Source organism: Echiichthys vipera (genome assembly GCF_963691815.1).
Source record: "Echiichthys vipera genome assembly, chromosome: 23".
NCBI classification, from domain to species: domain Eukaryota; kingdom Metazoa; phylum Chordata; class Actinopteri; order Perciformes; family Trachinidae; genus Echiichthys; species Echiichthys vipera.
In genome coordinates this window covers 14,525,785-14,550,836 of record NC_139848.1, presented here as the reverse complement: position 1 = coordinate 14,550,836, position 25,052 = coordinate 14,525,785, and the positions used below count along the sequence as shown (strand labels likewise).

Sequence of the window (25,052 nt, the reverse complement as noted above, 5' to 3'; positions counted from 1 at the left end):
AAAATGTCTCAAAATAGATGCAAAACCACCGCAAAAAGATGCAAAATGTCTAAACATAGATGCAAAACCACCAAAAAAAGATGCAAAATGTCACAAAATAGATGAAAAATCACCACAAAAGATGCAAAATGACTAGAAATAGAAGCAAAATTACAACAATAAGATGCAAAATGACTAAAAATAAATGGAAAATTCACCACAAAAAGATACAAAATGGCTTAAAATAGAGGCAAATGACTAGAAATAGATGCAAAACCAGCACAAAAAGATGCAAAATCTCTCAAAATAGATGCAAAACCACCACAAAAAGATGCAAAATCTCTCAAAATAGATGCAAAATCATCACAAAAAGATGCAAAATGACTAAAAATAGATTCAAAACCACCACAACAAGATGCAAAATGGCTTAAAAAAGATTCGTAACCATCACAAAAACATTTAAAATGACTAGAAATAGATTCAAAATCACCACAAAAAGATGCAAAATGTCTCAAAATAGATGCAAAATCATCACAAAAAGATGCAAAATGACTAGAAATAGAAGCAAAATTACCACAAAAAGATGAATAAAAGTCTCAAAGTAGATTCAAAACCGGCCCAAAGAGATGTAAAATGACTAGAAATAGAAGCAAAACCACCACAAGAAGATGTAAAATGACTATAAATAGATGCAAAACCACCACAAAAAGATGCAAAATGTCTCAAAGCAGATGCAAAATTGCCACTGAGAGGCCTACATTTATTTAAAAAAGGCATGATGACGACGGTAAATAAATAAAGAAGCTAATAGTAGGGAAACACCAAATCATGTCACAATTTAACCATTAATGAATGTCTCCATTTATTTTTATTACCATGTGAATTTATTGAGAATTGATCATTTTTTACACATTCTTTTTTAATTCTTTGGTCAGCTTGTGTCCTCCGTACCTCAGTGTCCTTTTTATAGGAGAATAAATGTTGAAATGTTTGATAATGTGACCTTAAGGTGAGTTTAGGACCAACGTCAGACACAAAAAACCAAAGTAAAGTCAGATCAATGTTTGCTTTCCTCCAGAGTCCAGAGCCTGAAGAGAGAGAGTGTAATCCCGGCCCTGGGACCGGGAGCGACCGCCTCTGTGCTCCGGCTCCTCCCCTGACTCTGGAGCTGTAGTTAAGGTGGACCTCCATCACCTCTGTCCCAGTGCGTGCTCCGGTGTCTCACCCGGGAGAAGATGCTGTCTCTGTGGATTATCCTCCTGTGCGGCTCCGGAGCCTGCGCCAGGACGCAGCGCCAGGACGCGGGAGATGAGGAGTCCTGGTCCGGGAGCGTTTCCAGGGCGACGTGCTCCTCTCGGTGCCTCAGTCTGCACCGACCGCTGCCGGTAAGGATGCGAGGGTCTGGGCAGGAAAGTTGCTGAGCCACCGGGACTTTACTGGGGCTGGGTGGTTCTTTGACACGGTGCCTCTCGGGTCATGGGAAAAGACAATACGGGGGATTTTTAGGTAAACAATAAAATAAATATGGGCGATTTTTAGGTAAAACAATGAAATAAATATGGGTGATTTTTAGGTAAAAATAAAATAAATATGGGTGATTTTTAGGTTAAAAAAATAAAATAAATATGGGTGATTTTTAGGTAAAACAATGAAATAAATATGGGTGATTTTTAGGTAGAACAATAAAATAAATATGGGGGATTTTTAGGTAAAACAATGAAATAAATATGGGTGATTTTTAGGTAAAAAATAAAATAAATATGGGTGATTTTTAGGTTAAAAAATAAAATAAATATGGTTGATTTTTAGGTAAAAATAAAATAAATATGGGTGATTTTTAGGTTAAAAAATAAAATAAATATGGGTGATTTTTAGATAAACAAAATAAAATAATATGGGGGACTTTTAGGTAAAACAATGAAATAAATATGGGGGACTTTTAGGTAAAACAATGAAATAAATATGGGGGATTTTTAGGTTAAAAAATAAAATAAATATTGGGGACTTTTAGGTAAAACAATGAAATAAATATGGGTGATTTTTAGGTAGAACAATAAAATAAATATGGGGGACTTTTAGGTAATAAAATAAATATGGCGGACTTTTAGGTAAAAAATAAAATAAATATGGGTGATTTTTAGGTTAAAAAAATAAAATAAATATGGGTGATTTTTAGGTAAAAATAAAATAAATATGGGGGATTTTTAGGTAGAAAATAAAATAAATATGGGGGATTTTTAGATAATAAAATAAATATGGGGGATTTTTAGGTAAAAAATAAAATAAATATGGGTGATTTTTAGGTAAAAAAATAAAATAAATATGGGTGAGTTTTAGGTAAAAATAAAATAAATATGGGTGATTTTTAGGTAAAAAAATAAATATGGGGGACTTTTAGGTAAAAAATAAAATAAATATGGGGGATTTTTTGGTAAAAAATAAAATAAATATGGGTGATATTTAGGTAAAATTATAAAATAAATATGGGGGACTTTTAGGTAAAAAATAAAATAAATATGGGTGATTTTTAGGTAAAAAAATAAACTAAATATGGGTGATTTTTAGGAGAAAAAAAATATGGGGGACTTTTAGGTAAAAAATAAAATAAATATGGATGATTTTCAGGTAAAACAATAAAATAAATATGGGTGATTTTTAGGTAAAGAATAAAATAAATATGGGTGATTTTTAGGTAAAAAATAAAATAAATATGGGTGATTTTTAGTTAAAAAATAAATATGGGTGACTTTTAGGTAAAAAATAAAATAAATATGGGTGATTTTTAGGTAAAAAATAAATATGGGGGACTTTTAGGTAAAAAATAAAATAAATATGGGTGATTTTTAGGTAAAATTATAAAATAAATATGGGGGACTTTTAGGTAAAAAATAAAATGAATAAATAAGGGGGATTTTTTTTAGGTAAAAAATAAAATGAATAAATATGGGTGATTTTTAGGTAAAAAAATAAACTAAATATGGGTGATTTTTAGGTAAAAAATAAAATAAATATGGGTGATTTTTAGGTAAAAAATAAACTAAATATGGGTGGTTTTTAGGTAAATCAATAAAATAAATATGGGTGATTTTTAGGTAAAAAATAAACTAAATATGGGTGATTTTTAGGAGAAAAAAAATATGGGGGACTTTTAGGTAAAAAATAAAATAAATATGGATGATTTTCAGGTAAAACAATAAAATAAATATGGGTGATTTTTAGTTAAAAAATAAATATGGGGGACTTTTAGGTAAAAAATAAAATAAATATGGGTGATTTTTAGGTAAAATTATAAAATAAATATGGGGGACTTTTAGGTAAAAAATAAAATAAATATGGGGGACTTTTAGGTAAAAAATAAAATGAATAAATATGGGTGATTTTTAGGTAAAAAAAATAAACTAAATATGGGTGTTTTTTAGGTAAAAAATAAACTAAATATGGGTGATTTTCAGGTAAAACAATAAAATAAATATGGGTGATTTTTAGGTAAAAAATAAAATAAATATAGGTGATTTTTAGGTAAAAAATAAATATGGGGGACTTTTAGGTAAAAAATTAAATAAATATGGGTGATTTTTAGGTAAAATTATAAAATGAATAAATAAGGGTGATTTTTAGGTAAAAAATAAAATGAATATGGGGGATTTTTAGGTAAAAAATAAACTAAATATGGGTGATTTTTAGGTAAAATTATAAAATGAATAAATAAGGGTGATTTTTAGGTAAAAAATAAACTAAATATGGGTGATTTTCAGGTAAAACAATAAAATAAATATGGGTGATTTTTAGGTAAAAAATAAAATAAATATAGGTGATTTTTAGGTAAAAAATAAATATGGGGGACTTTTAGGTAAAAAATTAAATAAATATGGGTGATTTTTAGGTAAAATTATAAAATGAATAAATAAGGGTGATTTTTAGGTAAAAAATAAAATGAATATGGGGGATTTTTAGGTAAAAAATAAAATAAATATGGGTGATTTTTAGGTAAAATTATAAAATGAATAAATAAGGGTGATTTTTAGGTAAAAAATAAAATGAATATGGGGGATTTTTTGGTAAAAAATAAAATAAATATGGGTGATTTTTAGGTAAAATTATAAAATAAATATGGGGGACTTTTAGGTAAAAAATAAAATAAATATGGGTGATTTTTAGGTAAAAAATAAAATGAATAAATATGGGTGATTTTTAGGTAAAAAATAAAATGAAAAAATATGGGTGATTTTTAGGTAAAAAATAAACTAAATATGGTTAATTTTAGGAGAAAAAAAATATGGGGGACTTTTAGGTAAAATTATAAAATGAATAAATAAGGGTGATTTTTAGGTAAAAAATAAAATGAATATGGGGGATTTTTTGGTAAAAAATAAAATAAATATGGGTGATTTTTAGGTAAAATTATAAAATAAATATGGGGGACTTTTAGGTAAAAAATAAAATAAATATGGGGGACTTTTAGGTAAAAAATAAAATGAATAAATATGGGTGATTTTTAGGTAAAAAATAAAATGAAAAAATATGGGTGATTTTTAGGTAAAAAATAAACTAAATATGGTTAATTTTAGGAGAAAAAAAATATGGGTGATTTTTAGGTAAAGAATAAAATAAATATGGGTGATTTTTAGGTAAAAAATAAAATAAATATGGGTGATTTTTAGTTAAAAAATAAATATGGGGGACTTTTAGGTAAAAAATAAAATAAATATGGGGGATTTTTAGGTAAAATTATAAAATGAATAAATAAGGGTGATTTTTAGGTAAAAAATAAACTAAATATGGGTGATTTTTAGGAGGAAAAAAAATATGGGGGACTTTTAGGTAAAAAGTAAAATAAATATGGGTGATTTTCAGGTAAAACAATAAAATAAATATGGGTGATTTTTAGGTAAAGAATAAAATAAATATGGGTGATTTTTAGGTAAAAAATAAAATAAATATGGGTGATTTTTAGGTAAAAAATAAATATGGGGGACTTTTAGGTAAAAAATAAAATAAATATGGGTGATTTTTAGGTAAAATTATAAAATAAATATGGGGGACTTTTAGGTAAAAAATAAAATAAATATGGGGGACTTTTAGGTAAAAAATAAAATGAATAAATAAGGGTGATTTTTAGGTAAAAAATAAAATGAATAAATATGGGTGATTTTTAGGTAAAAAATAAAATGAATAAATATGGGTGATTTTTAGGTAAAAAAATAAACTAAATATGGGTGTTTTTTAGGTTAATCAATAAAATAAATATGGGTGATTTTTAGGTAAAAAATAAACTAAATATGGGTGTTTTTTAGGTTAATCAATAAAATAAATATGGGTGATTTTTAGGTAAAAAATAAACTAAATATGGGTGGTTTTTAGGTTAATCAATAAAATAAATATGGGTGATTTTTAGGTAAGAAAAATCTAATATATATAGGTGATTTTTAGGTAAAAAATTAAATAAATATGGGTGATTTTTAGGAGAAAAAAAATATGGGGGACTTTTAGGTAAAAACTAAAATAAATATGGGTGAGTTTCAGGTAAAACAATAAAATAAATATGGGTGATTTTTAGGTAAAAAATAAAATAAATATAGGTGATTTTTAGGTAAAAAATAAATATGGGGGACTTTTAGGTAAAAAATAAAATAAATATGGGTGATTTTTAGGTAAAATTATAAAATGAATAAATAAGGGTGATTTTTAGGTAAAAAATTAAATGAATAAATATGGGTGATTTTTAGGTAAAAAATAAAATGAATAAATATGGGTGATTTTTAGGTAAAAAATAAAATGAATAAATATGGGTGATTTTTAGGTAAAAAATAAACTAAATATGGGTGGTTTTTAGGTAAATCAATAAAATAAATATGGGTGACTTTTAGGTAAAACAATAAAATAAATATGGGTGATTTTTAGGTTAAAATATAGAATAAATATGAGGGACTTAAATAAAAAAAAAAAAATGAATAGATATATACAGGCGCCCTATAATTAAAATCAAATAAATATGGGGGACTTTTAGGTAAAAAAAAAAAATACAGGTGCCTTATAGTTAAAATAAAATAAATATGGGGGACTTTTAGGTAAAAAAATGATGTCCAAGAGGGCACTTTATCACACATATTGGCTCCTAGAGGGCACTTTGTCACGAGATGTGGCTCCTAGAGGGCACTTTATCAGACGTTTTGGCTCCTTGAGGGCACTTTGTCACACATTTTGGCTCCTAGAGAGCACTTTAGCACGCGTTGTGGCTCCTAGAGGGCACTTTATCACACGTTTTTGCTCCTAAATAGCACTTTAGCATGCGTTGTGGTGCCCGATAAAAAAATGATGTCCAAGAGGGCACTTTATCACACATATTGGCTCCTAGAGGGCACTTTATCACACGTTTTGTCTCCTAGAGGGCACTTTAGCACGCGTTGAAGCTCCTAGAGGGCACTTAATCACACATTGTGGCTCCCAGGGCGCACTTTAGCATGCCCCCCACCCCCCCTCGTGCACGCCACTGTCTGTCAGTAACTGTGTCCTGGCTTCAGAGTGATGACACTTAAAGCAATGACAACTGCACAAAATGATGCTCCAGTCCACAAGAAGAATAAATCAGACCCAATCACATCTTGGTCCCAAGACCTCGGCGCTGCACCTCAGACGTGCATCTGAAGTGTCATTTTCCATCGTCGCTCTAACAGTACCCAGCGTTCAGGCCGAGTGAATCAGCCATGTGCAGCACCGGCGTCAAATCGTTGGCTGCTGGAGTGTGAAACGCACTCACATGGACCTCGTGGACGCGGGTGGTGGGATGGGTCGGGGAAGCCGGGGTCAGGCCATGACTCAGGAACAATACGCCTCTGTTACTGCGATATTTGATTGCTTTGGTCCCCTCAGACAAATGCCTGCATGTTATGAGCGATCCAGGGGTCCAAGGCCGAACAGCGCCCTGAAACACGCGTTGTTTAATGGGTATTTAGTGCGTTACAACCTACGGTGAGCTGTCCAGGAGGGACCAGGGGCTTAAAGTTGAAAGACACAGTCCGACTTCCTAACTGTCCTTGCATGAGGAGGTTAGCATTATAATGCGTTTTGGTAGATCGGAAAATCCAGAAAAACATCAATCTAGACCGAGGGTCTGGCAAGTTCAGTAGACCGTTTCAACTCAGGGAGAGAACTAGACTGAACTCGAGTTTTGATTTCCCCAAAATTAAAAAGTTTTGATGCTGAAATTAGACCAAACCCGAGCTTTGATGTCCTGAGAATTAGAATAAACCCAAGTTTTGGTGCTGAAATTAGACTAAACCCGAGCTTTGATGTCCTGAGAATAAGAATAAACCCAAGTTTTGGTGCTGAAATTAGACTAAACCCGAGCTTTGATGTCCTGAGAATAAGAATAAACCCAAGTTTTGGTGCTGAAATTGGACTAAACCCGAGCTTTGATGTCCTGAGAATTAGAATAAACCCAAGTTTTGGTGCTGAAATTAGACTAAACTCGAGTTTTGATGTCCCGAGAATTAGACTAAAACCAAGTTTTGATGCTGAAAATAGACTAAACCTAGATTTTGATGTCCTGAGAATAAGACTAAACCCAAGTTTTGATGCTGAAATTTGACTAAACCCAAGTTTTGATGCTGAAATTAGACTAAACCTAGATTTTGATGTCCTGAGAATTAGACCAAACCCAAGTTTTGGTGCTGAAATTAGACTAAACCCAAGTTTTGATGCTGAAATTTGACCAAACCAAAGGTTCGATGCTGAAATTTGACTAAACCCAAGTTCTGCTGAAAATGGACTAAAACCGAGTTTTGATGTCCCAAGAATTAGAATAAACCTAAGTTTTGATGCTGAAATTAGACTAAACCCAAGTTTTGATGCTGAAATTTGACCAAACCAAAGGTTCAATGCTGAAATTTGACTAAACCCGAGTTTTGATGTCCTGAGAATTAGACCAAACCCAAGTCTTGATGCTGAAATTAGACTAAACCCGAGTTTTGATGTCCCGAGAATTAGACAAAACCCAAGTTTTGATGCTGAAATTTTACTAAACCTGAGTTTTGATGTCCTGAGAATTAGACTAAACCCACGTTTTGATGCCCCGACAGTTATACTAAACACAAGTTTTTATATTCCAAAGATTTGACTAAACCCGAGTTTCGATGTCCCGAGAATTAGAATAACCCCAAGTTTTGATGCTGAAATTAGACTAAACCCAAGTTTTGATGCTGAAATTAAACCAAACCTGAGTTTTGATAAGTTTTAGCCTAATAAAACATTAAACACTGATCTCTGTGGGCGCTGTCAGGTCCATAGCCAACATGAATTATTGGTGTAGCACCACTGCCACGAATTGAAAAACAACTGTGCATAGCTGTTGAATTCAAACGTTTCCAGAGGAAAATAAAAGCATCCACAGCCGTTAGCAGTTCGCCTCTCGAGTCCCTCTGAAAAGACAAATCTACTGTAACACTGTCTCATGTGACTTGACCAGTGATCCTGGACGTGCACTCATTATTTTTCAGCAAACAGCCTCAGGGTCTCAGCAGGGTAAGAACCAAGGACACCCAGTCCCACAAAGCGGAGAGGGAAAACAGTCATTTGTCTTTGTGTGTGAACTCTGTGTTGTCCTCTCGACAAAACTGGAATTCTATTGCCCTCCTCTGAGCTGTAACTGTGCCGTAGCCTATAATTAAAATGTCTCCTTCTGCACTTCAGCCAGCGACTCGTTCATTTGTGCTTCTCTCTTTTAATTCTCCAGAATAACGGATCCTTGGGCTGGTGTCAGGGTCATAAACAGTGCGCAAAGGTAGGTAACCAGGGATTCCCACGCCACCTTCCCCTTCTGGTGTTAATTGTGAATATTGTCCGTCAGGAACAAAGGAAGGAGAAGTTTGAGTTTTGATTCTGAAATGAGACTAAACCCGAATTTTGATGTCCTGAGAATTAGACTAAAATCAAGTTTTGATGTTGAAATGAAACTAAACCCATGTTTTGATGTGCTTAAATTAGACTAAACCTGAGTTTTGATTCGGAAATTAGACTAAACCCAAGTTTTAATGCTAAAATGAGACTAAACCCGAGTTTTGATGTCCTGAAAATTAGACTAAACCTGAGTTTTGATACGGAAATTATCTTCTAGACTAGATTTCCTGAAAATGAGACTAAACCCAAGGTTTGATGCTTAAAATAGACTAAAACCATGTTTTGATGTGCTCAAATTTAACTTAACCTGAGTTTTGATTTCCCGAAACTTAGACCAAACCCATGTTTTGATGTGCTGAAATTAGACTAAACCCGATTTTTGATTTCCTGAGAATAAGACGAAACCTAAGTTTTAAATTTCCCGAAAATTAGACTAAACCCAAGTTTTGATGTTGAAATTAGACTAAACCCAAGTTCTGATGCTGAAATTAGATCAAACCCAAGTTTGGATGCTGAAATTAGACAAAACACGAATTTTGATGTGCTGTAATTAGACTACACCACAGTTTTGATTTCCTGAAAATGTGACTAAACCCAAGTTTTGATGCTGAAATTAGACTAAAACCATGTTTTGATGTGCTCAAATTTAACTTAACCTGAGTTTTGATTTCCCGAAACTTAGACCAAACCCATGTTTTGATGTGCTGAAATTAGACTAAACCCGATTTTTGATTTCCCGAGAATAAGACGAAACCTAAGTTTTGATTTCCCGAAAATTAGACTATACCCAAGTTTTGATGTTGAAATTAGACTAAACCCAAGTTTTGATGCTGAAATTAGACCAAACCCAAGTTTGGATGCTGAAATTAGACTAAACTCGAATTTTGATGTGCTGTAATTAGACTACACCGGGGTTTTGATTTCCTGAGAATGAGACTAAACTCAAGTTTTGATGCTTAAATTAGACTAAAACCATGTTTTGATGTGCTAAAGCTTAACTTAACCTGAGTTTTGATTTCCCGAAACTTAGACTAAACCCGATTTTTGATGCACTAAAATTAGACTAAACCCGAGTTTTGATGCTGAAATTTGAGTAAACCCAAGTTTTGATGCTGACATTCGACTAAACTCAAATTTTGATGTCCTGAAATCCTAAATGTTTTTGTCAGTCTGCAATTACACGGTTTGTTATTTTCAAAGACAGTGAACGCATCTTGATGTCTGTAGTAACAGTAGGACAGTCGAGTGTCTGTGGTTAGTTCAGGTGTCTGTTATAACAGTAGGACAGTTGAGTGTCTGTGGTTAGTTCAGGTGTCTATTATAATAGTAGGACAGTTGAGTGTCTATGGTTAGTTCAGTTGTCTGTATTAACAGTAGGGCAGTCCAGTGTCTGTGGTTAGTTCAGGTGTCTGTAACAAAAGTAGGACAGTTGAGTGTCTGTGGTTAGTTCAGGTGTCTGTAGTTACAGTAGGACAGTTGAGGGTCTGTTGTTAGTTCAGTTGTCTGTAGTTACAGTAGGACAGTTGAGTGCCTGTGGTTAGTTCAGGTGTCTGTAATAACAGTAGGACAGTCGCGTGTCTGTGGTTAGTTCAGGTGTCTGTTATAACAGTAGGACAGTTGAGTGTCTGTGGTTAGTTCAGGTGTCTGTTATAACAGTAGGACAGTTGAGTGTCTGTGGTTAATTCAGGTGTCTGTAATAACAGTAGGACAGTTGAGTGTCTGTGGTAAGTTCAGGTGTCTGTAGTTACAGTAGCGCAGCTGAGTTTTTGTGGTTAGTTCAGGTGTCTTTTATAACAGTAGGACAGTCGAGTGTCTGTGGCTAGTTCAGGTGTCTGTTATGACAGTAGGACAGTCGAGTGTCTGTAGTTAGTTCAGGTGTCTGTAGTTACAGAAGGACAGTTGAATATCTGTGGTTAGTTCAGGTGTCTGTTATAACAGTAGGACAGTTGGGTGTCTGTGGTTAGTTCAAGTGTCTATAGTCACAGTAGGACAGTTGAGGGTCTGTTGTTAGTTCAGGTGTCTGTTATAACAGTAGGACAGTCGAGTGTCTGTGGTTAGTTCAGGTGTCTGTTATAACAGTAGGAAAGTTGAGTGTCTGTCGTTAGTTCAGGTGTCTGTCGTAACAGTAGGACAGTTGAGTGTATGTGGTTAGTTCAGGTGTGTGTAGTTACAGTATGACAGTTGAGTGTCTGTGGTTTGTTCAAGTCTGTTATAACAGTTGGACAGTTTAGGGTCTGTGGTTAGTTCAGGTGTCTGTTATAACAGTAGGACAGTTGAGTGTCTGTGGTTAGTTCAGGTGTCTTTAATAACAGTAGGACAGTTGAACGTCTGTGGTTAGTTCAGGCGTCTGTTATAACAGTAGGACAGTCGAGTGTCTGTGGTTAGTTCAGGTGTCTGTTATAACAGTAGGACAGTTGAGTGTCTGTGGATAGTTCAGGTGTCTTTAATAACAGTAGGACAGTTGAGTGTCTGTGGTTAGTTCAGGTGTCTTTATTAACAGTAGGACAGTTGAGAGTCTGTGGTTATCCAGGTGTCTGTTATAGCAGTAGGACAGTTGAGTGTCTGTGGTTAGTTCAGGTGTCTTTAATAACAGTAGGACAGTTGAGGGTCTGTGATTAGTTCAGGCGTCTGTTATAACAGTAGGACAGTCCAATGTCTGTGGTTAGTTTACTTGTCTGTAGCAACAGTAGGACAGTCGAGTGTCTGTGGTTAGTTTGGGTGTCTGTTATAACAGTAGGACAGTTGAGTGTCTGTGGTTAGTTCAGGGGTTGTGTAGCAACAGTAGGATAGTTGAGTGTATGTGGTTAGTTCAGGTGTTTGTTATAACAGTAGGACAGTTGAGTGTCTGTGGTTAGTTCAGGTGTCTGTTATAACAGTAGGACAGTTGAGTTACTGTGGTTAGTTCAGGTGTCTGTTATAACAGTAGGACATTTGAGTGTCTGTGGTTAGTTCAGGTGTCTGTAGTTACAGTAGGACAGTCAAGTGTCTGTGGTTAGTTCAGGTGTCTGTTGTAACAGTAGGACAGTCGATTATCTGTGGTTAGTTCAGGTGTATGTAGCAACAGTAGGACAGTGGAGCGTCTGTGGTTAGTTCAGTGTTCTGTAGCAACAGTAGGACAGTTGAGTGTCTGTGGTTTGTTCAGGTGTCTGTAGTAACAGTAGGACAGTAAAGTTTCTGTGGTTAGTTTAGGTGTCTGTAGTAGCAGTAGGACAGTTGAGTGTCTGTGGTTAGTTCAGGTTTTTGATATAACAGTAGGACAGTCCAGTGTCTGTGGTTAGTATAGGCGTCTTTAATAACAGTAGGACAGTTGAGGGTCTGTGGTTAGTTCAGTTGTCTGTTATAACAGTAGGACAGTCCAATGTCTGTGGTTAGTTTAGTTGTCTGTAGCAACAGTAGGACAGTCGAGTGTCTGTGGTTAGTTTAGGTGTCTGTTATAACAGTAGGACAGTTGAGTGCCTCTGGTTAGTTCAGGTGTCTGTAGTTACAGTAGGACAGTCGAGTGTCTTTGGTTAGTTCAGGTGTCTGTAGCAACAGTAGAACAGTTGAGTGTCTGTGGTTAGTTGAGGTGTCTGTTATAACAGTAGGACAGTCCAGTGTCTGTGGTTAGTATAGGCGTCTTTAATTAAAGTAGGACAGTTGAGTGTCTGTGGTTAGTTCAGGTGTCTGTTATAACAGTAGGACAATTGAGTACCTGTGGTTAGTTCAGGTGTCTGTAGTTACAGTAGGACAGTCTAGTGTCTTTGGTTAGTTCAGGTGTCTGTAGCAACAGTAGAACAGTTGAGTGTCTGTGGTTAGTTCAGGTGTCTGTTATAACAGTATCCCAGTCCAGTGTCTGCGGTTATTATGGCGTCTTTAATAACAGTAGGACAGTCGAGTATCTGAGGTTAGTTCAGGTGTCTGTGATAACAGTAGGACAGTTGAGTGCCTGTGGTTAGTTCAGGTGTCTGTAGTTACAGTAGGACAGTCGAGTGTCTTTGGTTAGTTCAGGTGTCTGTAGCAACAGTAGAACAGCTGAGTGTCTGTGGTTAGTTCAGGTGTCTTTAATAACAGTAGGACAGTTGAGGGTCTGTGATTAGTTCAGGCGTCTGTTATAACAGTAGGACAGTCCAATGTCTGTGGTTAGTTTACTTGTCTGTAGCAACAGTAGGACAGTCGAGTGTCTGTGGTTAGTTTGGGTGTCTGTTATAACAGTAGGACAGTTGAGTGTCCGTGGTTAGTTCAGGGGTTGTGTAGCAACAGTAGGATAGTTGAGTGTCTGTGGTTAGTTCAGGTGTTTGTTATAACAGTAGGACAGTTGAGTGTCTATGGCTAGTTCAGGTGTCTGTTATAACAGTAGGACAGTTGAGTTACTGTGGTTAGTTCAGGTGTCTGTTATAACAGTAGGACATTTGAGTGTCCGTGGTTAGTTCAGGTGTCTGTAGTTACAGTAGGACAGTCAAGTGTCTGTGGTTAGTTCAGGTGTCTGTTGTAACAGTAGGACAGCCGATTGTCTGTGGTTAGTTCAGGTGTATGTAGCAACAGTAGGACAGTCGAGTGTCTGTGGTTAGTTCAGTGTTCTGTAGCAACAGTAGGACAGTTGAGTGTCTGTGGTTAGTTTCGCTGTTTGTAGCAACAGTAGGACAGTTGAGTGTCTGTGGTTTGTTCAGGTGTCTGTAGTAACAGTAGGACAGTAAAGTTTCTGTGGTTAGGTTAGGTGTCTGTAGTAACAGTAGGACAGTTGAGTGTCTGTGGTTAGTTCAGGTGTCTGTTATAACAGTAGGACAGTTGAGTGTCTGTGGTTAGTTCACGTGTCTGTAGTAGCTGTAGGACAGTTGAGTGTCTGTGGTTAGTTCTTGTAGTTACAGTAGGACAATTGAGTGTCTGTGGTTTGTTCAAGTCTGTTATAACAGTTGGACAGTTTAGGGTCTGTGGTTAGTCCAGGTGTCTGTTTTAACAGTAGGACTGTTGAGTGTCTGTGGTTAGTTCAGGTGTCTGTTATAACAGTAGGACAGTCGAGTGTCTGTGGTTAGATCAGTTGTATGTAGCAACAGTGGGACAGTCGAGTGTCTGTGGTTAGTTCAGTTGTCTGTAGCAACAGAAGGACAGTTGAGTGTCTGTGGTTAGTTCAGGTGTCTGTTATAACAGTAGGACAGTCCAATGTCTGTGGTTAGTTTAGTTGTCTGTAGCAACAGTAGGACAGTTGAGTGTCTGTGGTTAGTTCAGGTGTCTGTTATAACAGTAGGTCAGTTGAGTGTCTGTGGTTAGTTCAGGTGTCTGTTATAACAGTAGGTCAGTTGAGTGTCTGTGGTTAGTTTAGGTGTCTGTAGTAACAATAGGACAGCTGACTGTTTGTGGTTAGTTCAGGTGTCTGTTATAACAGTAGGACAGTCTAATGTCTGTGGTTAGTTTAGTTGTCTGTAGCAACAGTAGGACAGTTGAGTGTCTGTGGTTAGTTCAGGTGTCTGTTATAACAGTAGGACAGTTGAGTGTCTGTAGTTAGTTCAGGTGTCTTTAATAACAGTAGGACAGTTTAGTTTTTGTGGTTAGTTCAGGTGTCTTTTATGACAGTAGGACAGTCCAGTGTCTGTGGTTAGTTAAGGTGACTGTAGTTACAGAAGGACAGTTGAGTCTCTGTGGTTAGTTCAGGTGTCTGTAGTTACAGTAGGACAGTTGAGGGTCTGTGGTTAGTTCAGGTGTCCGTAGTTACAGTAGGACAGTTGAGGGTCCGTGGTTAGTTCAGGTGTCTGTTATAAAAGTAGGACAGTCCACTGTCTGTGGTTAGTTCAGGTGTCTGTAGTTACAGTAGGACAGTTGAGTGTCTGTGGTTAGTTCAGGTGTCTGTTATAACAGTAGGACAGTTGAGTGTCTGTGGTTAGTTCACGTGTCTGTAGTAACTGTAGGACAGTTGAGTGTCTGTGGTTAGTTCTTGTAGTTACAGTAGGACAATTGAGTGTCTGTGGTTTGTTCAAGTCTGTTATAACAGTTGGACAGTTTAGGGTCTGTGGTTAGTCCAGGTGTCTGTTTTAACAGTAGGACTGTTGAGTGTCTGTGGTTAGTTCAGGTGTCTGTTATAACAGTAGGACAGTCGAGTGTCTGTGGTTAGATCAGTTGTATGTAGCAACAGTGGGACAGTCGAGTGTCTGTGGTTAGTTCAGTTGTCTGTAGCAACAGAAGGACAGTTGAGTGTCTGTGGTTAGTTCAGGTGTCTGTTATAACAGTAGGACAGTCCAATGTCTGTGGTTAGTTTAGTTGTCTGTAGCAACAGTAGGACAGTTGAGTGTCTGTGGTTAGTTCAGGTGTCTGTTATAACAGTAGGTCAGTTGAGTGTCTGTGGTTAGTTCAGGTGTCTGTTATAACAGTAGGTCAGTTGAGTGTCTGTGGTTAGTTTAGGTGTCTGTAGTAACAATAGGACAGCTGACTGTTTGTGGTTAGTTCAGGTGTCTGTTATAACAGTAGGACAGTCTAATGTCTGTGGTTAGTTTAGTTGTCTGTAGCAACAGTAGGACAGTTGAGTGTCTGTGGTTAGTTCAGGTGTCTGTTATAACAGTAGGACAGTTGAGTGTCTGTAGTTAGTTCAGGTGTCTTTAATAACAGTAGGACAGTTTAGTTTTTGTGGTTAGTTCAGGTGTCTTTTATGACAGTAGGACAGTCCAGTGTCTGTGGTTAGTTAAGGTGACTGTAGTTACAGAAGGACAGTTGAGTCTCTGTGGTTAGTTCAGGTGTCTGTAGTTACAGTAGGACAGTTGAGGGTCTGTGGTTAGTTCAGGTGTCCGTAGTTACAGTAGGACAGTTGAGGGTCCGTGGTTAGTTCAGGTGTCTGTTATAAAAGTAGGACAGTCCACTGTCTGTGGTTAGTTCAGGTGTCTGTAGTTACAGTAGGACAGTCGAGGTTCTGTAGTTAGTTCAGGTGTCTGTAGCGACAGTAGGAAGGTTTAGTGTCTGTGGTTAGTTCAGGTGTATGTAGCAACTGTAGGACAGTTGAGTGTATGTGGTTAGTTCAGTTGTCTGTAGTTACACTAGGACAGTTGAGTGTCTGTGGTTAGTTCAGGCGACTGTTATAACAGTAGGACAGTTGAGTGTCTGTGGTTAGTTCAGGTGTCTTTAATAACAGTAGGACAGTTGAGTGTCTGATGTTAGTTCAGGTGTCTGTAGTAACAGTAGGACAATTGAGTGTATGTGGTTAGTATAGGCGTCTTTAATTAAAGTAGGACAGTCCAGTGTTTGATGTTAGTTCAGGTGTCTGTAGTAACAGTAGGACAATTGAGTGTCTGTGGTTAGTTCAGGTGTCTTAAGTAACAGTAGGACAGTTGAGTGTCTGATGTTAGTTCAGGTGTCTGTAGTAACAGTCGGACAATTGAGTGTCTGTGGTTAGTTCAGGTGTCTTAAATAACAGTAGGACAGTTGAGTGTCTGTGGTTAGTTCAGGTGTCTGTGGTAACAGTAGGACAGTTGACTGCCTGTGGTTAGTTCAGGTGTCTGTAGTAACAGTAGGACAGTTGCGTGTCTGTGGTTAGTTCAGGTGTCTGTTATAACAGTAGGACAGTCCAGTGTCTGTGGTTAGTTCAGGTGTCTTTAATAACAGTAGGACAGTTGAGGGTCTGTTGTTAGTTCAGGTGTCTGTAGTTGCAGTAGGACAGTTGAGTGTCTGTGCTTAGTTCAGGTGTCTGTAGTTACAGTAGGACAATTGAGTGTCTGTGGTATGTTCAAGTCTGTTATAACAGTTGGACAGTTGAGGGTCTGTGGTAAGTGCAGGTGTCTGTAGTTACAGTAGGACAGTTGAGTGTCTGTGGTTAGGTCAGATGTCTGTAGTTACAGTAGGACAGTTGAGTGTCTGTGGTTAGTTCAGGTGTCTGTAGTTAAAGTAGGACAGTTGAGGGTCTGTGGTTGGTTCAGGTGTCTGTAGTTACAGTAGGACAGTTGAGTGTCTGTGGTTAGTTCAGGTGTCTGTAGTTACAGTAGGACAGTTGAGGGTCTGTGGTTAGTTCAGGTGTCTGTAGTTACAGTTGGACAGTTGAGTGTCTGTGGTTAGTTCAGGTGTCTGTAGTTACAGTTGGACAGTTGATTGTCTGTGGTTAGTTCAGGTGTCTGTAGTTACAGTAGGACAGTTGAGTGTCTGTGGTTAGTTCAGGTGTCTGTAGTTACATTTGGACAGTTGAGTGCCTGTGGTTAGTTCAGGTGTCTGTAGTTACAGTTGGACAGTTGAGTGTCTGTGGTTAGTTCAGGTGTCTGTAGTTACAGTAGGACAGTTGAGTGTCTGTGGTTAGTTCAGGTGTCTGTAGTTACATTTGGACAGTTGAGTGCCTGTGGTTAGTTCAGGTGTCTGTAGCAACAGTAGGACAGTCGGAATGTGTCGCTCTATCTGTACCTGCTGCATAACTGCCTTTTTTAATCTCATGATTTTAAATATTTATTGCTCATTTCCTCTGTGTTGATATGTTTGAAAATGCAATATAAAAACGCACCCACCCCAGGGTGCTGCTGCAGCACTTTGTAAACCACTGCCGCACTCTCTTCTCTTTCACACGCCTGCAGCACAGTGTTTCAGTTTAAAGATGGGAAGTCATTTGGGACTGCCGGTGTCTTCCAGTGTAATAAATCACTACCTCACAGTGTGTGTGTGTGTGTGTGTGTGTGTGTGTACCTGCCTGGATGCATGTTTGCAGATGTGTATATCTTTGAATGTGTGCACGTTCGTGCAGCAATAAATCACTCCACATGAAAGCCAGTGACATGACCTGTATGTGTGGACGCATGCTGGCATCACCAAACTTGGCTCGTATTCTCTGGGCTCCCAAACATCACAGTAATGGATGGAGTAGCCCCCCCCTGTGATATTGATATATGATATATGTTCAAATTCTAAAACTAATGCAAAATGACTCAAAAGTGATGCAAAATGACTAGAAATAGATGCAAAATGGCTAAAATGTATGCAAAATGAGTAAAAGCAGATTCTAAATGACTAAAAATAGAAGCAAAATGAATAAAGATAGATGCAAAACAATTTTAAATGGATGCAAAATGGATAAAGATGGATGTAAAGTCATTACAAATGTATGCAAAATGACTAAAACAAATGCAAAATAATAAAAAATGTATGCAAAATGGATAAACACAGATGCAAAAAGGTGAAAAATAGATTCAAAATGAATAAAAACAGATACAAAATGACTAAAAATGGATGCAAAATTACTAAAAACAGATACAAAATGACTAAAAATAGATTCAAAACGACTAAAAACAGATGCAAAATAACTAAAATATATGCAAAATGAGTAAAAGCAGATTCTTAATGACTAAAAATGATGCAAAAATAATTTTAGATGGATGCAACATGGATAAAGATGGATGTAAAGTCATTACAAAAGTAAGCAAAATGACTAAAACAGATGCAAAATGACTAAAACGGGATGCAAAATGACTAAGAAAAGATGCAAAATGGCTTAAAACAAAAGCAAAATAATAAAAAATGAATGCAAAATGGATAAGCACAGATGCAAAAAGACGAAAAATAGATTTGAAAACGACTAAAAACAGATTCAAAATGACTCAAAATGGATGCAAAATGACTAAAAATAGATGCAAAATGACCAATAATGGATGCAAAATGACTTAAAACATTTGCAAAATGACCAACAATAGATGCAAAATGACCAATAACGGATGCAAAATGACTCAAAACAGATGCAAAATGACCCAAAATAGATGCAAAATGACCATTAATGGATGCAAAATGACTAAAAACAGATGCAAAATGATTAAAGACAGATGCAAAATGACTAAAAACAGATGCAAAATGACGAAAAATGGATGCCAAATGGCTAAAAATAGGGATGGAACTGACATTTAGCCTTATATTCACCCAAAAAAGCTCCGTAACCAAACTTGGCTCGTATTCTCTGGGGTCCCAAACATCACGTCAGCTCATAACAGAGGCAGGCAGTAATGAATGGAATAGCCCCCCTATGATATTAAGTTCAAATTATCCAACTTCCCCTGGTAACTTTCATGAAATTATGCAAAGATAATTTTATTTCACACTCGCTCTCTTAGATATCTGACAGCCCCCACGAGGAGCGTTGTCTCCGTGTTGAGCAATGGAGATAATAACGCGCCTCAGCAGCCTCCCACTTTGTTAAGCGCGCGCTCCCATTGACGGGTAATTGCGGTGACATGTTAGCGCGGGAGACGTGTCCCCAGCTGCATTATTAAGAGCGTCTAAAGTGAGACATCCAGGCCTTTTTTAATGAATGAGCACAGGGAGAGAATGGGTTATTATATATGTATGTGTTAAACACACAGCGATGCTTTTTAGAGGCAGACGGTCTTTTGACTAGTATTTCACTGAAACAATCTCTCACACGGAATATATCAAGAGCAGGAAGTAGGGATGGGTATTCAAAAGTTCTCTGTGTAACTTCCAGGAGTCTCGTTTCTCCACCTGCAGTCGACCTCCTGTCGCTCATATGGACCAAAACAGTGAGACTGAACGTGATTGGTCGGCATCATGTTTGTAAAATGAATCACAATCATATTTACAGTGACTCCAGCTCACTGTTTGTAAATCACTCCATCAGCCAACGACACGAAGCTACAGAGACACAGCCAGCTGAGGTTTCACTGAGCTAACGTTAGCCAGGAGCTAACATTAGCCAGCGTAAGGTTTCACTGAGCTCACATTAGCAAGGAGCTAACATTAGCCAGATGAGGTTTCACTGAGATAACGTTAGCAAGGAGCTAACCTTAGCCAGCTGAGGTTTCACTGAGCTAATGTTAGCAATGAGCTGTTGTTAGCAAGCTTAGGTTTCACTGGGCTAACATTAGCTAGCTTAGGTTTCACTGAGCTTACATTAGCAACGAGCTAACATTAGCCAGCTTAGGTTTCACTGAGCTAATGTTAGCAAGGAGCTAACCTTAGCCAGCTCAGGTTTCACTGAGCTAATATTAGCAAGGAGCTCACATTAGCCAGCTTATGGTTCATCGAGCTAATGTTAGCAACGAGCTGATGTTAGCCAGCTCAGGTTTCACTGAGCTAATATTAGCAAGGAGCTCACATTAGCCAGCTTATGGTTCATCGAGCTAATGTTAGCAACGAGCTGACGTTAACCAGCTTATGTTTAACTGAGCTAACTTTAGCAACAAGCTAACATTAGCCAGCTTAGGTTTCACGGAGCTAGCATTAGCAACAAGCAGTCGTTAGCAGCTTAGGTTTCACTGTGCTAACGTTAGCAAGAAGCTAACCATAGCCAGCTTTTCCTTAACCGATGTTAGCAGGACGCTAATGTTAGGCAGTTGAGGTTTCACTGAGCTAACATTAGAAAGTATGTTAAAAATGACTTAAAATAGATGCCAAATGACTGGAAATGAATGCAAAACAACTAAAACAAGATGTTATATTACTAAAAAGGATGCAAAATGACTAAAATTGACGCAAACATTTTTAAATGGATGCAAAAGGACTATGACGGGATGCAAAACAACAACAAATTGATGCAGAACAACAAAAAGATTGATGCAAAATGACTTAAAATAGATGCAAAATGACTAGAAATAAATGCAAAACAACTAAAAATAGATGCAAAATGACTAAAAAGGATGCAAAATGACTACAAAGTGATGCAGAACGACAAAAAGATTGATGCAAAATGACTAAAAAGGAAGCAAAATGACTAAAGATAGATGCAGAATCACAAAAACATTGATGCAAAACAACTAAAAATAGATGCAAAATGACTAAAAAGGATGCAAAATTACTACAAAGTGATGTAGAACGACTAAAGATTGATGCAAAATGACTTAAAATAGATGCAAAATGACTAAAAATAGATGCAAAATGACTAAAATGGATGCAAAATGACTAAAGATAGATGCAGAATGACTAGAAATAAATGCAAAACAACTAAAAATAGATGCAAAATGACTAAAAAGGATGCAAAATAACTACAAAGTGATGCAGAATGACAAAAAGATTGATGCATAATGACTAAAAATAGATGCAAAACAACTAAAAATAGATGCAAAATGACTAAAAAGGATGCAAAATGACTATAAAGTGATGTAGAACGACAAAAGATTGATGCAAAATGACTTAAAATAGATGCAAAAAGACTAGACGACTAAAAGCTTTATGCCAAATGTCTAAAATGGGATGCAAAATGACTAAATATGGATGCAAAATAACTGCAAAGGGATGAAATATGATGAATAACAGATGAAACATAGGAAGGGATGCAAAATGACTTAAAATAGATGCCAAATGACTGGAAATGAATGCAAAACAACTAAAAAAAGATGTAATATTACTAAAAAGGATGCAAAATGACTAACATTGACGCAAACATTTTTAAATGGATGCAAAAGGACTATGACGGGATGCAAAACGACAACAAATTGATGCAGAACAACAAAAAGATTGATGCAAAATGACTTAAAATAGATGCAAAATGACTAGAAATAAATGCAAAACAACTAAAAATAGATGCAAAATGACTAAAAAGGATGCAAAATGACTACAAAGTGATGCAGAACGACAAAAAGATTGATGCAAAATGACTAAAAAGGAAGCAAAATGACTAAAGATAGATGCAGAATCACAAAAACATTGATGCAAAACAACTAAAAATAGATGCAAAATGACTAAAAAGGATGCAAAATGACTAAAATTGACGCAAACATTTTTAAATGGATGCAAAAGGACTATGACGGGATGCAAAACAACAACAAATTGATGCAGAACAACAAAAAGATTGATGCAAAATGACTTAAAATAGATGCAAAATGACTAGAAATAAATGCAAAACAACTAAAAATAGATGCAAAATGACTAAAAAGGATGCAAAATGACTACAAAGTGATGCAGAACGACAAAAAGATTGATGCAAAATGACTAAAAAGGAAGCAAAATGACTAAAGATAGATGCAGAATCACAAAAACATTGATGCAAAACAACTAAAAATAGATGCAAAATGACTAAAAAGGATGCAAAATTACTACAAAGTGATGTAGAACGACTAAAGATTGATGCAAAATGACTTAAAATAGATGCAAAATGACTAAAAATAGATGCAAAATGACTAAAATGGATGCAAAATGACTAAAGATAGATGCAGAATGACTAGAAATAAATGCAAAACAACTAAAAATAGATGCAAAATGACTAAAAAGGATGCAAAATAACTACAAAGTGATGCAGAATGACAAAAAGATTGATGCATAATGACTAAAAATAGATGCAAAACAACTAAAAATAGATGCAAAATGACTAAAAAGGATGCAAAATGACTATAAAGTGATGTAGAACGACAAAAGATTGATGCAAAATGACTTAAAATAGATGCAAAAAGACTAGACGACTAAAAGCTTTATGCCAAATGTCTAAAATGGGATGCAAAATGACTAAATATGGATGCAAAATAACTGCAAAGGGATGAAATATGATGAATAACAGATGAAACATAGGAAGGGATGCAAAATGACTTAAAATAGATGCCAAATGACTGGAAATGAATGCAAAACAACTAAAAAAAGATGTAATATTACTAAAAAGGATGCAAAATGACTAACATTGACGCAAACATTTTTAAATGGATGCAAAAGGACTATGACGGGATGCAAAACGACAACAAATTGATGCAGAACAACAAAAAGATTGATGCAAAATGACTTAAAATAGATGCAAAATGACTAGAAATAAATGCAAAACAACTAAAAATAGATGCAAAATGACTAAAAAGGATGCAAAATGACTACAAAGTGATGCAGAACGACAAAAAGATTGATGCAAAATGACTAAAAAGGAAGCAAAATGACTAAAGATAGATGCAGAATCACAAAAACATTGATGCAAAACAACTAAAAATAGATGCAAAATTACTAAAAAGGATGCAAAATTACTACAAAGTGATATAGAACGACTAAAGATGATGCAAAATGACTTAAAATAGATGCAAAATGACTAAAAATAGATGCAAAATGACTAAAAAGGATGCAAAATGACTAAAGATAGATGCAGAATGACTAGAAATAAATGCAAAACAACTAAAAATAGATGCAAAATGACTAAAAAGGATGCAAAATAACTACAAAGTGATGCAGAATGACAAAAAGATTGATGCATAATGACTAAAAATAGATGCAAAACAACTAAAAATAGATGCAAAATGACTAAAAAGGATGCAAAATGACTATAAAGTGATGTAGAACGACAAAAGATTGATGCAAAATGACTAAAAATAGATGCAAAACAACTAAAAATAGATGCAAAATGACTAAAAAGGATGCAAAATGACTAAAGATAGATGCAAAATGACAAAAACATTGATGCAAAACAACTAAAAATAGATGCAAAATGACTAAAAAGGATGCAAAATGACTACAAAGTGATGTAGAACGACAAAAGATTGATGCAAAATGACTTAAAATAGATGCAAAATGACTAGAAATAAATGCAAAACAACTAAAAATAGATGCAAAATGACTAAAAGGATGCAAAATGACTAAAAATAGATGCAAAATGACTAAAAAGGATGCAAAATGACCAAAAATTGACGCAGAACGACAAAAACATTGATGCAAAGCAACTAAAAATAGATGCAAAATGACTAAAAAGGATGCAAAATGACTCAAAAAAAACTTTAAATGGATGCAAAATGACTTCAAATAAAGATGCAAAATGACAACATCAACAAATATAGCCGATTTCTTTATTTTGGATCCGAAAGTTTCCGTCCTGAGGCGGCTCGGGCGCAGCAGCTCCTCCGCTCAGAGAGGTCCGTCGCGGGGGCTCGTCGCCGTGAGACGGCCCGTCACTTTGGCCCGTGACCCCTCGGCCCCGCGTCGTCCCCGCGGACCCCGGCGCTAATGAGTGCTTGTTAATCCTTCTGTCGCTTTCTCCTCCGGTCAGGCAGCCATTTGCAAGTGCCAGCGTTGATAAGCGACGCGCTCCCACGCGGTCCAGCTCCCTTCGACTCTTTAGCGGAGCTGAAGAGGGCCCTGCTGTGGCGTGGATACACTGACGGCGGTGACTCAGCTCACACCTCAGACAGTTGGCAGCGAGCGCGGCGTGACGACCTCTTCCAGTAGCGCTTGGCACCCGTTAATGGTCTCCGACGCCCCCCGCAGCCTTGATGTGATGTCTGACAGAGCGCCAGACGTCCTCTTCTTTCACTTCTCCTCTCAACTCGCGTTTTCAAACGTATAATAAGTGCTCGGGAAGTAATTCGCTCGCAGTTTGTCCCTTGGGGGAGGAAAGCCGAGGCCCCGTCGAAAGGTCTGGAAGGCCTTCAAAGGCGGCGTTTGAACGGGGAAGCCAGAGAAGGAGCGCGCCAGGCCCGCGCCCCTCTCCGAGGAGCTCGTCCGGGCAGCGAATCAAACGCCGCCGAGCACCGGAAGAACGGCGTTTTGCGCGGTCAGCAGACAAGTTGTTCGCTCCATTATCTGTGGTTGGTCACGGAGGAGACACACACACACACACACACACACACACACACACGAGATAAAATGCTTTATTTGAGCTTGGAATGGCGCAGAAAAGTAAGAGACGCCGGGCACGAGAGCTGGGACGTCAGGGCGGATTAGTGGACGGGTCCTCCGGTGGACACCGGTCGGGCGGGAGGGGGTACGGGGCTGTCACACACGCTGGAAGAGAGGCACTTGCCCGATCCACTCCACTCTCACGCTGTGGGGGTGCAGCAGCGCTTTAGATGATGTGACAGTAAACATTAAAATGAAAACGCTGGTCACAATAATGTGTGTGTTTGTGTGTGTGACCAAAAATAGATGCAAAATGACTAAACAAAAAAGCAAAATGACTAAAAATGGATGCAAAATAATTAAAAACGTATTTAAAATAACTAAAAACAGATGCAAATGAGAAGAAGAATCCCTTTATTCGTCCCGCAATGGGAAAATACAATTTTCACTCTATTTCTTTCATGTTACACACACAGGCCCGAAATACACACACATGCACACACAGGACCTATATACATGCAACTAATGGAGAGATGTTAGAGTGAGAGGGCTGCCGGTAAGCGGCGCCCCGAGCAATTGGGGGTTCGGTGCCTTGCTAAACAGCGCCTCGGCAGTGCCCAGGAGATGAACTGGCAGCTCTCTAGCCACCAGTCTTGCAGGGAATTGAACCAGCGACCCTCCGGTTACACTTGTGGACTGAACTACTGCCGCCCCAAAATCATGTTGCA

General features: G+C 37.0%; 1 protein-coding gene across 1 annotated transcript in view; it reads left to right on the top strand.

The window, feature by feature from the left end:
• Positions 1-757: 757 nt before the first annotated feature.
• anos1a (anosmin 1a) overlaps positions 758-25,052 on the top strand; it is a gene marked incomplete at both ends in the record, with an annotated part of 40,601 nt that continues 16,306 nt past the window's right edge. The window contains 3 exons of the mRNA XM_083938039.1: positions 758-766; positions 1,185-1,364; positions 8,711-8,758. Coding sequence (XP_083794165.1) covers positions 758-766; positions 1,185-1,364; positions 8,711-8,758 — 237 coding nt within the window. The remainder of the gene's footprint in view (positions 767-1,184; positions 1,365-8,710; positions 8,759-25,052) is intronic.